Genomic DNA, 14,997 nt, shown 5'->3' with positions numbered 1-14,997 from the left:
TCAGGCGTATCCGCCAGCACGAACATACCCGAATTTGACCAACATGTCTACCAACCTAAATTTTCGGCGTATTACCAATTACTTTAGATGTGACCCCCAATGTATTCCCATAATACATTATATAATATTCCAGGGTATGCATTTGAAAATATGGTATGTGTATTTTAAATGTGATAAAGTTACTGTCTCTGTCAAAAAGTTTGCGTCTTTCTCTCAGATATTCATATGTGGTAAGAACATTGTTATTGAATACCTGCCACCATTCGACCGTGTTTAGGAAAAAGGGTGTAACCCTCGATTTTTCGAAAAGAGCTTTTATTAGATATTAACAATGTATACAACTAAATACACGTTCTATAAAAAGGAAGTAAGCCGCAAATGCCGAATTATTATCTAAATTCAGGTTTTAATTGACATTAATTAATTTTTAATTTATGCAAAAAAGCATTTATCCTCAATTTTTCTGTAATAACTTCTTTAATTATTATTAGATCGAAAATATATTACACCAAATCATCAATCATCATGCACCCAATGTCTGTGTCTATTTTAAAAAAAAATATTAAACTAAAAACTCTCAAAAAACGTTTTTTACCTCCTGTAAAATTTGTTCAGTGAGGGTTACGTCCTTTTTCCTAAACACAGTCGATATGTAATTATATTATGGAATATAAAGTAATCAGTGATAACTCTACTTAAATCTTTACTCATCATTTTTATAAGTCGTTTTTGTGACTTAATGCTTTTCTGCAGTAACCCGATGGATTAATATGCAATTAAAAAATAATTTCTTCTCCATTACAAAGAAATGATAAGCAGGGAATTGATTATTAACAACGCAATATTTGATTTCTATTTTTGACATTACTACAGTAAATAAACTATTGGCCGACGACACATGATAAGTTTCAAAATTTTTTTGCAATCAAAATGCAGTAATATCTTATTTCCGACAAATTTACTCTTTAATGTGATGATTGTCGTATTTTGTTGTCTATGATACGACATGTACATGTTATGAATGCTCACATATTATGTTTACTGTCGTAGTAATTTAAATGTTTTAAAAAACAATTTTCAGGCGAGGTGACTAGAGAAAGAGGAGAGGAAATCAGCTGTGAGTATTTGTGATAATTGAGTGTTGTTGTAGTGTTGCCAATAGAATAATAAACATTAATTTCAATGCAGAATCGTGAAGTCAATCATTTGTGTGTAATTAACCAAACATAATCTATTTCTAAATACTTGTGTAAACTGTCTATCTTTTAACTCTCCGCAAACTGTACATTCTTTTGAATTGGAAATCAAAAGATCACCGATGAAACAATATTGTTACAGGTATCTTGAACATGATAACATAATTTATTTTTTACGGTTTGAAAGAGTGTTGGTTAATATGAAACTAATATTAATTATAATATTTCTATCATCCCAGTTTCATCCATTTCAAATAAACGAATTTAGCTGGACTTAATATTAATTTTATTCTGCCCTCATAAAATGAATAGCTTTTAATCACACATTTATTGTTAAAATTCAAATAAAGGATAGGTATTATTAATATTAGGAATCTTTTCAACATATATTTTTTAAAAGAATTTGTGTTAATAATTGTTTGCAATGCTGCAGACTGAACCGTTTCTAATCATTGTAAAATTATATGTATTTATTACTACAGTAGGCAATGGCTACGAGACTACGTACACTACGGTAATCCGGCACCCATATTTTTTCACCTATGCCGGATCATTGGATTTCTATCACAGATTTGCACAGTAAAAATCTTTATTAGTTTATGTAAACTTAACAGCTCTCCGCTCTGTAATCCGGCAGTTTAATTTGAAACCTGCCGGATTATCGAGCAGGAGAGCTGAGTTACAAAATGCCGGACTATTGGACATGCCGGATTGCTAAACGTCGGATTACCGAACGCCTACTGTATATAATATTTTGTTTTATTTTAGTATCTACCTAAATAAAAAGTTAAATTTTGTTATTACCACTTTATTAATGTATTTACATAAATTGAAGCTTTAATCAATGATTTATCTCCCAATCATGTAATACGGAGATTGGGTTATTTATTTGAAGAGGACAGTATTATTAACGGGGTTTTTTATTATGTAATATTACCCTCCGCAGGGCATACTGGATAATGTTTCTAATATTTGGATATTTAGGGTCTTGTTGGTATATTATACTTATTAATTAAGAAGTCAATATAATATTCGGTGATGGTTTAATTCTCCTTTATAAAATACAGGTACAATATTTGCAACAGTGTAAAATGATCGATAAAATGATAAAGCGTAGGGTGCAAAGTTCTCTCAATTTAAATATCTCTTACTGTCTTCTACAGTAAAACTAGTTTAAAAATCTCAGTTTAGATATTCCGTACATCCAATGAATACAGTATTCATACACTAGAATGATTTAAATACTCCCATAACAGTATTTTTTAAACGTTAGGTTTTTTTTAAGTTACGAAGGTTTTACAAAAGGTCTATAGAAATTGCAAAAATTATCTGGGTTGAATATTTTCTATATAATTAAAGAAGACAGCTATTATATACATCTTTTATAATATATAATATATGAAGAGAATCATATGAAATATTTATATTGCAATACTTACTTGAAGTGCGATTCCATTATGTTTTTAGTGTGGTTAAATTAACGAAACTAAGAAATCATTTCTGTGAAACTGTCATAATATTGGTTTCAACTCTTAATTTTTTGTGATTGTTCATCAATATATTCTTAATAATGATGATTCGGCTTATTTATGTGCAATAATTGATGCCGGTCTAATCTTTTACAGGCAGTTACAGTATTACAATGTGAATGCTTTTATTTTGGCACAAGTCGAACATATTTTGTGTTAGAAATGCATTGACATAATATTGTGTGTTAAGTGTATATTCAGTAACATTGCCTTATATATTTTTAACGATTCAACTATACTAAAAATGTTATGAAACTGCTATCAAATGTTATAATACAAAAAGTTTCAAAGGCTCTCATTATAAATGTGGAAAATTACTTCGAATAAAAATAAGTACATATATAATAAAGATAATTATAATAATATTGTGTAGCCATTTTCTGTAACTATCGTGTTTTTCCACCATGAAATAAGAGAAAAAAATAATAACTATCTCTGTCCCATCGGAGTGCTACAATGAAAAAATCTTTTCACTATTAAGAGTTGACAACTATAAAAAAAGTATTGCTTGTATAAATAAAATATATTCCTTCTCTTTTTATAGTAATCAACAGAAATCACAGGAATGCGGTGATTACACCAGCGGCGAACCAACTTATGAACTCAACCACAAAGCAAGTAAACAAAGTTAAACCAAATGTAAATAGAGCCCCCGCCGACGCAGTCACTTCACCAGGATATAATAATAGGTATTTATTACGTCAATGATTGGTTAATTAACTTAGATAACAATCATTTGAGTTACACAAATTAACGTGCATTAATATTTAAACAGCTTTTTTTGTTATTTATCAATAATTAATATTGTTTTATTATCCTTCATGGATTTTCCCATAATTTATCAGACGTCCATTGATAGTTTCATATTTTTTAGAGAATATTATGAAAATATTATTTTACTGTCAAAAATTTATCATATTATTATTACCTAATTTTTTACCCCTTTTCAAACAAGTCTAAATAAAACAACTATACATTCCTCTAGTTCAACATATTGTCAGTAGACGTATCCAAATGATTTTCAAATCTCTAAACAATGATTATTTGATAGTATTGAATCCACTACCCGCAAAGACAGCCAGCCGCAAATCGTATGATGTAGCAGTCTTGGTGGACATTTCAGAGACAGTTCAGAATGCTCATCAATTTTGATTACACCGTACATGTCCGAACCATCCCGGGAAAGTTCACCTTGAATGCTGCTATTCAAATGATTTGTAATTGCGTCTAGCTTTTGTAATGGGTTTCGTGGCCTTATCAGATCAGGAATCGGTAACACGGCAAAATTATTTTAGCTTTTTTTTTTATAAACGCGTATTAGTTTTGTTGAAAAAATATTAAATTAGAAAATAATACAATTTTGCTAATAAATGCTGTTTCCATGTTATCAGTTTTATATTCTGGATCTTACCATGAGTTCTTATTTGTCCACACATTACAGGCCTGTTGCAGGAAACATTCTCAAGAAAAAAAAATGTGGTCAAATGTACCGTTAAATGAATGAATGCAAGTGTTTTTTTTATTCTGAGCAGTTTTGCAATGTACCTAAACAATTGTAACACGGAGGTGTCACACGAAAGTTTCATATTTATGTGCTGGCGCCAAGATTCTATACTGTTTGTCTTATAAAGTATAACTATCCATTTTGGATCACACCGGAAAAATCAACCGCGGTGAAAAAAATATTTAATTATCCCGTAGCCTGGACACAAACCGAAATATGTGTAATACTAATTGTAGGGTTACAGCATGATGTTTTCGTGAAAACTGTATAATTTTGAAGAGCGTTCATACACTTAACCACGTTATTTCTTGAAAATGGTGACTGTAACGAGTGTGAATTGCTGGGGAAGGAAGAAGAAAAAACAACACATGATGACATCTCAAAAAATAACAGATAACATAGAAAGTCTCAAGCAATATAATATATCACCAAAAAGTTGGTATTAATGAACTCAATAAGTGAGCTTAAAGACGGTACCAGTAATAATATTATATCAGCTGTTAAAACCTTTGATGTGACAAAATTGAAATTTTACAGGAGTGGCTTAATACTACTTTATAAACACAAAGGTTTACATACAATTTGTCTCTGAATAACTTCATATTATATCTAAATAACAGGTAGCTCAGAGGGGGACGGTCATCTTCATCGAGTGTTTGTAATAGGTCGGATGTGATGATTTCGTACATTGTAGGTTATTGTTAGTCTTATTAAAATGAGACATGTCACATCGAAGGTTTCCATCATGTAATTATAATAAAAAAATTAAAGCTGTATTGTGACATGTAACATTTTTTGTCATGCTGAATATTCCAATTTTGAAATACTTGCAGTATTTCTACTGAATATCAGATGACAGATTTACAAAATAAATTAATGTAGGTAGTATTGCTGTCATTTCACGTGTGGAGCGAGCAAGCTAAATTTTATTAACTAGTTTTTATTAAGCAGCCCTCGTAGTCCAGTACGTAAGGCGCTGGTCTTTTGTTCCCCAAGTTCGATTCTGTTTGAGGTCACGATATATTTATGTGATTTTCTCAAAGTCTAGGTGTTTGTTTCTATTAATAAACACACTACTGTCATTGTCCTCATGGCCTGTTGTATCGTTAAAAAGAATATATGTATTATTTATAACGTTATTAAACCGAAAATAAAAACTTTCGCTTTAATAATTTTATGTTTCAGTACCAAATATTAAGTCCCACACAAAATTTCCCTCCATAGGTAGCAGTACCGGATAGCTAGTAATTAATTATATTACAATTTTTGCTATACATAGGACTTAGAGGGTTTTACCAAACTATAGCAAATGTAAAATTGTCACATCTCAGGTTTTAACAAATCAACTGATTTTTCAAATAATAAAAGTGTGCCGACTCCTGTTCAGTACTTTTTAATAATCTTGTAAACTGTTATAAAATGGATTAATTCAAAATAAATATCAATTATTTATGTTCCTACAATCATACCGGTTATCCCTATAAAATGCATACAAATTTTAATTAAAACTTAATGAAAATGGACCTTATGTTTATTAACAGACGGTTTATTTATAATTAAAGTGTGTTTACATTTTATTGAGACACTCCTTATTGTTCAGTTTCGTTTAAATAATATTCATTCATAAATCTGTTTTAAATAATTAAATTTATTTATATAGGTACCCCAGGAAAGACTTATATTGTTAACATTCGTAAATCCTGCGGGACTGTGTATGTCCGATTTATGTCTGACCGATAATAAAATTATTGATCTCATTAGGTAATGAATTAAATTTATGTTCAGAGTAATATTTTGTTTTCAGTATGGTTTATCATTAAACACTGCACACAATATGTTAATATTATTTACGTTTTCAATATTTTTAGCTGCTTTGGTTGCCTTTCTGCAAACTATAAATCTCATCATTCATGTGTTTCTCTTTACCTTCATCATTTTGTATGAATATTTGCAAACATCATAATGTCAATATATTCTAATGTGATTACTAAAATTTAATCATTAAACAGTCAATTATTTGGCTTGATGAATAAAAGACCATAACCTAAAATAAATATTTCTTAATTTCTGCTTTTTGGTCTATGTATTGTATATAATGTGACATCACACTGACTTTCTATTAATTAATTTAACTCGATTTAAATTCTTAACAATCTTTGGTTACCTATTATCTAAATTTTATCTAATATTTAGTATTTTTTTTTTTGGTTTAGTTGTGTTCATTATTCGTGATAAATAATAATATGGTATAACTTTTCAAATTTTTTTTCCGATTTAGCTTTAAACAGGGGATACTGTTTTGGTTATGAATTGTTATGTTAAGAATCAGTGTTTACATATTGTATAAATGTGTTGGGAATAAGAGAAAAGCAGACAAGAGTCGTATGGTTATGTTCGCAGGCCTGCGCCCCCGGAGCAGGACACCACATACCAGGGGTACCATCTCGCCTACGAAGTGAAAAAACTCATGTATGCTTAGCAGATGTCTCTTTTCATAATCGTTTTCCTCTCATTTAGTAATATAGAACATAGAAATAGTGCTACTATTCCAAACTATAGCTATGCCGGCCGCACACTGAAAAATTCTCAAATTTTATCCTATTTTTAATAACCTTTTGCTATCTGTAGTAGAGTCTATTACAAACAGTGCTCGAAATGGCCGGAGCGCCATTCCGGTTCATGAAATCGGAAAATTTATCGATCCGTCTTGTGGAAAAAATAGTTTAACCATCAGAGCTAGATAATATGCCATATATGTAACAAAATCTTACATACTTATTTTTATAAAATATATACAAAATTAGATAACTATGTTAATATTTTCGGAAAATTATCGAGCGCTCCAGTTGGTAAAATTTTCTATTTCGAGCGTTGATTACAGAAGGATATTACGCAAATTCGCATTTGTCTTCTTTAGATCTAAATAATCTCATTCGTTATATAAAAAATATAATAACAATAATAACCATGTCCGATCCTAATAGGATCATATGGGCCTCCACAGAGTAGAGGTTTGTATTAACAGATTTTGTTTTTTACGAGAAATGGATGTCAGCCACTTGCTCAACCTATTAGGTCCATACCCCCTGACTCACACACAAATCGAAAAACAATATGTGTACTTGCCAGACCCAGGATTCGAACCTGGGACCCACGGCGTGATAGTCCAACGCTTAAGCCGCGCGGCCACCGTGGGTGTATATTATAATATAAGGTAATATATTATAATATTGTAATATTGTATATAATATTTATTTAAGAAAAGCGAATTTTAAAAATGCGCAAGTAAAGATGCCATTTTTATTATTTTTATCACAATATATTCATATTTGCAAGGGCTTTCCATCGAATATTACGTATTTTTAAAGAAATACACACAGCCAACGACACCGTTTTTTAAAAATCAACTCATCTATTCAAGTTTTTAGTCGACCATGTCCGATCCTAATAAGATCATATGGGCCTCCACAGAGTGGCGGTTTGTATTAACAGATTTTGTTTTTACGAGAAATGGGTGTTAGCCATTTGCTCATTAGGTTCATACTCTGACTCATACACAAATTGGAAAACAATATGTGTACTTGTCAGACCCAGGGCAACCTGGGACTCACGACGTTATAGGTCGGCGCTTAAGCCGCGCGGCTATCGTGGGTGTAAGGTTCAAGCGTTCAAGTTATTACTATTCCACAACTCTAACCCTCTATCACAACATACTTTTTAAGTCAATTATGACCTTTTGATCTATCTTTATTGAAAGTAGCGTTAAACATTTTCTAGCAGTTTAGTGTGAACATATTTTTTGAACATTGTTTTAGCATTTTTACATCAAAATTACTTATTTTAATTTTGCTGTGCATTTTGGTAAGTAACTTCAACAATATTGTTTACTAATAACTGTAGGAGAGATGATGGTTATTTGATGATGAAATTATCATTCACAGAACCCTTTAAGCATAATATGACAATAGTAAATTCTTGTAGTCGATACATTGGTTTTTTGTTTATTCGAAAGAACATAACCTAACTACAACTTAAATAATTCTTCCTTTTACGTATGGCAAGACTGTAGATCCTCTTTGGATGGCAAGTGGTTAATTTGATTCACAGTTTAGTTAATTTTTTTTTACACGCCCATAAAATATAAATTGTTAAATAATAAATTGTTTATCGAATAAGTTAGGAATCTAAAAAGATAATTAACTACAATTTAAACAAAGATATTACAGTAAACAATAAAATGAAAGACGCCATTATAAAAATATTTTTCCGTGGTCTATATAAATTATTAATTTCTACATCTTGTCAAATTTAATGTTTAATTTATCGACTGAATGTATAATTTATTTCACTTTAAAACGTACACTGGCAACTATGTAAATTACACATTTGCAATTATAATTAGAAGGTTAGTAAATTACTTCACCATTTAATTTATGAATAATTTTTGAGAATATTTTCAACGCTGGTTACATTTTTAGAATTGGTATAAGTAACTGAAATACAAAATTTCTCCCTGTGAATTCTTTTATTATGTGTACTATTCATGCAATCATAATTGAGTCGGTACATGTCATATCTCTTTCCATATATTTCTTGTCTTTTAAATTTATCATCTTGTTGTTCCTTTATTCTTCGTAGAAACAACAAGCCGCTAGCATGTCGTTAGTTATTTGGATGTTTTATTTTCTCAATCTGTTCTCTCTCTCTCCCCCCCTCTCTCTTTCTCTTTCTCTCGCTCTGTATCTCTTTATGTGCTTTTTTACAGCACCTATCGTCAAACAGAAGAAATATTCGACGCGTCAAAGGTAAAACTCATTAAGTGCAATAGTTTAGTATTGTACTTAACGAGTTTTACTTGTGATACGATGGTCATATTCTCATAAATGATTTATTTTTTGTAGAATATGTTGTGATCTTTGTTGTCATTCATTCGATATTATTGGAAGCTTTTATGATAATTATTTTATTATGTATGTTTTATTTTCTTTGTCAGCATGAATTTTATTCATCCTTTATCTTTTTTATACATAATATGTTAGTTTCACACTAAAAACTTATAATGTTTCTTTTGATTAGAACCGTTATCGGTTATACCGACATTTACAAAATAAATTGAAATAATTTGCTTAATTACATTATTGTTTAACAATAATGATTCAAAACTGTTTTTAAATATACAAATACAATTAATAGGTTTCCATTACCATACAGTCTGAGTATAATTTTACTTATTAGTTTTGTGTGTTACGTATATCTGTTTTTTTAAATCTTATAAATTGGTGTAAATTATTTGTCTTAATCTTTCGAAATTAGTAGTTTTTTGTTCATTCTATATTCAAATTTTTAATAAATCGTAAATGTTACAATGTGGTTTTTTACCGATGTAGAATTAAAGTAAATAAATTAATACCCCTAATTTGTAAAATATAATTAATATTTGTAAATCCCATTAAATTTAACTGTTTTAATGAATTCTATAGCAATTATTCCGTGAGTTGACAGTTGCTATATTTCTTTAGATCCTGATGTATTTATCTTGCATTTTTAATTAGATTTTATTAATTTTAAATTTCCAGGTGAATAGTAATATTTACATAATCTTTACTCCGTAGAAGTTATACATTGTGACCATAGAGTATCATGGTTATATCCAAATGAATGTTTATTAATTCTGGTACTATGTAATATGTGGTATGTTTTGTAATATACCTGAATATTTTTCTATTTTTTTTTGTCATCTCTATTAATTAAAAAAAAAAATATTATGATGTATCTATATTACAATATTTTATTATAGTAGTTCCAGTGAAAATATGTATTGGCACCCCACAACTAACTTCCAATTTTTTTACATTATTACAAAAAAAGGTTTATCATTTTTTACTAATGTAAATATGATAATAGAACACGGGTTTGGGGAACTTTTTTGGGTGGTACCCAAAAAAGATTGTATTTAATGATATTCTGCAGAATACAGGAAAAATAAAATGGTGTCATTTAATATCTGGTAATGAACATTGCCATCTAAGATTTTTATGTCCGAGCAACATGGATGCTGTCTTTAGGGTCCAATAGAATTGTGTACGTTGTTTTCAAGTTCATAACGGTAACATAAAAATCGTTGTTCACAAAGGTGAATTATTTTAAGGGCAACTCATATTTATAAATTCCACATATCGACTGCTTAACCTGCAAACCGACTAACTCTATATGGGCAAATTGTTCAGGAAGGAGAAAAACATAATAATTTAACTTCAAGCAGAATTTAACAAATCCAAAAATACACTTGAAATTTTTTTTTTTACAAATAAGCTGCACTATGAATAATTAACACACTATTTTAGCTTCCCTTTTTTTTTTCGACCATGTCCGATCCTGATAGGATTATATGGGCCTCCACAGAGTGGAGGTCTGTATTGACAGATTTTTTTGTTTTTTACGAGAAATGGATGTCAGCCACTTGCTCAACCTATTAGGTCCATACCCTGATATACACAAATTGAAAAACAATATGTGTACTTGCCAGACCCAGGATTCGAACCTGGGACTCACGGCTTTATAGTCCAATGCTTAAGCCGCGCGGCCACCGTAGCTTCCCTATTATATATAAAGAAAAATTATATAAAGAGAGGAGTTATTCCATTTATGATATTGGAAATTTGACACCTGCACGTGGCTGTTTTGTATGAATAACGATAATACATTTGTTTATAGGTTTAGGAGTTTGAAATTTTGTGTGAATATAGAATACATGATTTATAACAAAATGCCGTCAAAATTTAATTTTTGGTCAAAAGTGCAGTTGGCTGGTTTGTAGATTAAGCAGTCGAAATGCAATTTTAAAAGCTTAATAATTATTTTGTGTTTTTAAAATAATAAGTATATAAACTTTTATTTGTATTTTTGATCATTAATTTTTAAAAATTTACATGTTTACCCCGGTTTTGAGGTAATTTTTACCCTTTTCCCCGTCAGTAAATGTGGCTTATTATTTGATGAATATTAGTTGTGGAGTACCAATAAACATTCCCCAGTATTTCCACAGAATACATGGTTCCTGTGATCTGGGGTTTTTAAATTAATTTGGTATTAAATTAAAAAGAAATATATAATTAGTATGTAACACTTTCTGTAAAATATAGTATTAATTATGAATCAACATAAGAATTTATTAGAATATTAGCTCACTATACATAATTACTATGAAATAAAAATATAAACTTACATATTATTTTTTAAATTAACGATTCAATTAGCCTGTGTTTTTTTAATTCACGCAAAGTAATATTACTTTCCTTCAATTAATTTATTTGTGGCTAATGTTTCTTTGATTATAATTGTCACAACTCGATTCGATTTATAAATTTTTTATTATGCAACATCTCATGAACATCTATTTACACTAGTTTTAGATAAAATACTTCATTATTCTTCACACATTATAATATATAATTCGGATAGTCACTGGCTTTATCATATTATACAATCAATACATCTAGAAAGTCAAATCACGATTTCATACTTGCTTAATTTACTATATACAATAAACAATCATATTGTCTAATTCCTTGTTGGGTAAATGTCAGTTCAAATCTCCACAGTAATCAGTTTTTTTTTTTTAAATGAACGGCAATATGTTCAGTGAGTTATAGTGAATAATCCTATAGTCACAGTTATTCACAACAGATGTCAGTCACAAAGTTTATATTGCCTGGCCGCAACAATGGTTTTATTTCTAAACTAACAGTTTGCAGTGAAACTGTTAGCAATCATCCATATATCGTCTCTGTTCTGGCAGAACACACTAACTGGAGAATACTAGTTTTGAGTAATTTGACTTTGAAGTTGTTAAACTATTTGAAATGGTCTATCATGTGAGTTTATTAAGTAATCGTAAAAAGGATGACTTTAAAATAAAGACTGTTTATTTATTAAGAAGGTTTCCAGACAGTAAAGTTTGAAATAAGGAACATTTTGGTATAACTAACTCAATATGTAATTTTTTCGAATTAGTGTCTTCTGCCAGAACAGTGACGATATGATGTCTACAATATCGTTTCTCAAAATGCTGAAATAACAATAAGACGTCTGTGAAATAGGATATAAGTTACATAAAAGCACTTCAGTTTCACTCATGGAAACCGCTGAATCAAGGTGCGGCCAGTGTAAATGTGACCTATGACTGCCCGTGTGCGTCGTATACATTACTTACATATTAACTACATACTCTGCATCGAAGTGCACGTTGAAGAAACATCATTCGATACCTCAGTTCCAAAGTGTAACAACTCTAAAACCATAGTTCTGAGATAATTAGGAAACAAGATTTTGGGCAGGTTTAATCTTCTACTGTATATCTAATGTTTATTGATTTTAATGAAATTCTAGGATTTTCTAAAAAATATATTTATATTTCTAATATGATTATAAACATAATTTTATATTTTTCTGTTAATAATAGGAGTTTTCAGAGGTTTCCACAAAATTAACGTATAATTCTAAAGATTAATAACACTCTCATTCTAAAATAATAGCAGATTATCACTTATTACATTTTGGAACTAGTAGATATTGGTATTCTAAGCATTTCCTCAAACTTAACGCAAAACTGCAAAATTTTGACTTGTTATACTTTGGAACTGAGGTATTATTGTGTATTCACCAGATGTGGAACACCCGTCCATCACAGGCGATGATATCTGCATTTATTGGCATACAAGTATTTAATTAAAATCGACCATTTTTGGAGATAGGGATTTTTGCTCATTTAGTGCTAACACCGCGACTGGCGCGTTTAGAGTACTTGACCATTAGATATAATTAACGTGTTATTTAAATGGGGTAATTAAAAGTTCAGCAGTGATTGTGTTAAACTGTAACGATATGTGCTTTACGGAATATGGATTCATTTTTCCACGATTTTTGTTATTTTTAACAATGATTGTCACTAGAATAACATCAATACAACAGTCAATCTGTATTTTTGTATGCTTAAATTTTCCTTATTTTACTTGTAGTTGTCATATATAACCAATTTTTAACTCACACTACATATATGTGAATTGAGAGATATTTAAATTATACTTTAAAAATGTGTACACATAATATGTTATGTATTTTACTGTGGGGGCTTAAACTGGTTATTACCCTTTGTAGATTTGAACCCAATTTAGCGACAATTCTTTCACTTGGTAATCTAATGGTGCAATGTGATTTGTGATGGCAGGCCAACGAGCAGAAGCAGCGGCAACAACCAGAACAACAATGGGGTGACCCTTCCGGCGGGGCTGGCTGATGACCAGTCCAAAGACTTTGACTTTGAAAAGACTGAAATGAAATATGATTCGACCGGTATGTTCCACTGGAGTCCAGCTAGAAACCTTGAAGACTGCATACTGGTAATAAGTACTTACTACGTACGCATTAGTACAAGAATACTAGTCATTTGTATATCTACCACATATTTGTTTTTCTGCTGTTTGTAATAAATTGTATTTATTGATGCACTATTGATGTTTGTACTATTTTATATAAATTGTTTTTAGTAACCCGGTTTGGTCCTTTCGGCATGTGTATTTACCATAATATCTATCAATAGTGAGGGGTGGAGATAGGCTGTTAAGATCCGACATAAATAGTGCACACTACACTTTGTCAGTCATACTGATTTGTTTACATTGAACTAAGAAAAGAATTTTTAGATTGTGTTGGATAGGTTTTTAAAAGTCAATTAAACCCTGCGTCAACCAGAACATAATAGTTTATGTATGCTATAGATCTGACATAAATTATAAAATTGTACACTTTTTTAGTCATACTTATTTATTTTCAATTTTCAAAAATACATATTACAGCCGATGGTGTTGGTTAGTATTTAAAATTCATTAAACCCTGCACAAACTAAACCATGACAGATAAAAAATATTCCTCTATCTATAAAATATATAAAACTATGTATGATATAATGGCATATTTTTTGGCTATAATCTATTATGGTTTGGTTTTCGCAGGGCTTAATTTAATTTGAAAAACTAACCAACAATATCTGCAAATTGTAGCCTGAGTTCAATGAAAACAAATCCGTATGACTGATAAAGTTTACTGTGCAGTATTTATGTTGTATCTTAGCCTATATCCACTCTTTGCCACCGATATCTATACATACTTCCTGAAGATGCCGAAAAGCGAAACCCAGGTAGCTAAAAGCTACGTTGTAAATTTCTGATGCAAACAAATGATCAAGTTGTCTTTTAATTTTTGTGCTTTTTATTATACGTACCTATTTGTATCCAACAAAATTATTTTATCAGAGAGCTGTCTTGATGGCATGAAAATTACATTCAATAATGTTTAATTACCGTTTAATAGCCCATTTACATGTGCGTGGATGTACTGGTGACCTCAAATAAGAAAGTCCATAAATGGTAAGTGACCACTGCACTAATATTATAATAATTTATTTTTTTTCTATTTTAGGATCGAAATCAAGCCGCCATGACAGTTTTAAACGGTCACGTGGTGGTTTGTTTGTTTGCCGATCCGGACTCGCCTCTTATCGGCTTAAGAAATTTAGTAATGCCGTTGCGTGCCAGCAATTTTCATTATCACGAGCTGAAACATGTCGTAATTGTTGGCTCTGTAGATTATATACGCCGAGAATGGAAAATGCTTCAGAACCTACCCAAAATATCTGTCTTAAACGTTAGTATACCAAAAATATTAATTTGCATTAAGTAGTACTAGCAAATCTTTATGTATAATCATCAAT

The 14,997-nt window shown here is 30.2% G+C and overlaps 1 protein-coding gene across 1 annotated transcript in view; it reads left to right on the top strand.

Annotated features, from left to right (window-relative positions):
- slo (calcium-activated potassium channel slo) overlaps positions 1-14,997 on the top strand; it is a 238,817-nt gene that overhangs the window by 212,801 nt on the left and 11,019 nt on the right. The window contains exons 19-23 of the mRNA XM_085949993.1: positions 1,082-1,117; positions 3,270-3,414; positions 6,630-6,698; positions 13,456-13,630; positions 14,706-14,930. Of these exons, the coding sequence (XP_085806119.1) occupies positions 1,082-1,117; positions 3,270-3,414; positions 6,630-6,698; positions 13,456-13,630; positions 14,706-14,930 (650 nt within the window). The remainder of the gene's footprint in view (positions 1-1,081; positions 1,118-3,269; positions 3,415-6,629; positions 6,699-13,455; positions 13,631-14,705; positions 14,931-14,997) is intronic.

Source organism: Rhyacophila brunnea, unplaced genomic scaffold (genome assembly GCF_057557595.1).
Source record: "Rhyacophila brunnea isolate RB1 unplaced genomic scaffold, BYU_Rbru_1.0 scaffold_10, whole genome shotgun sequence".
Taxonomy (NCBI): domain Eukaryota; kingdom Metazoa; phylum Arthropoda; class Insecta; order Trichoptera; family Rhyacophilidae; genus Rhyacophila; species Rhyacophila brunnea.
This window is presented reverse-complemented; position numbering and strand designations above follow the sequence as displayed.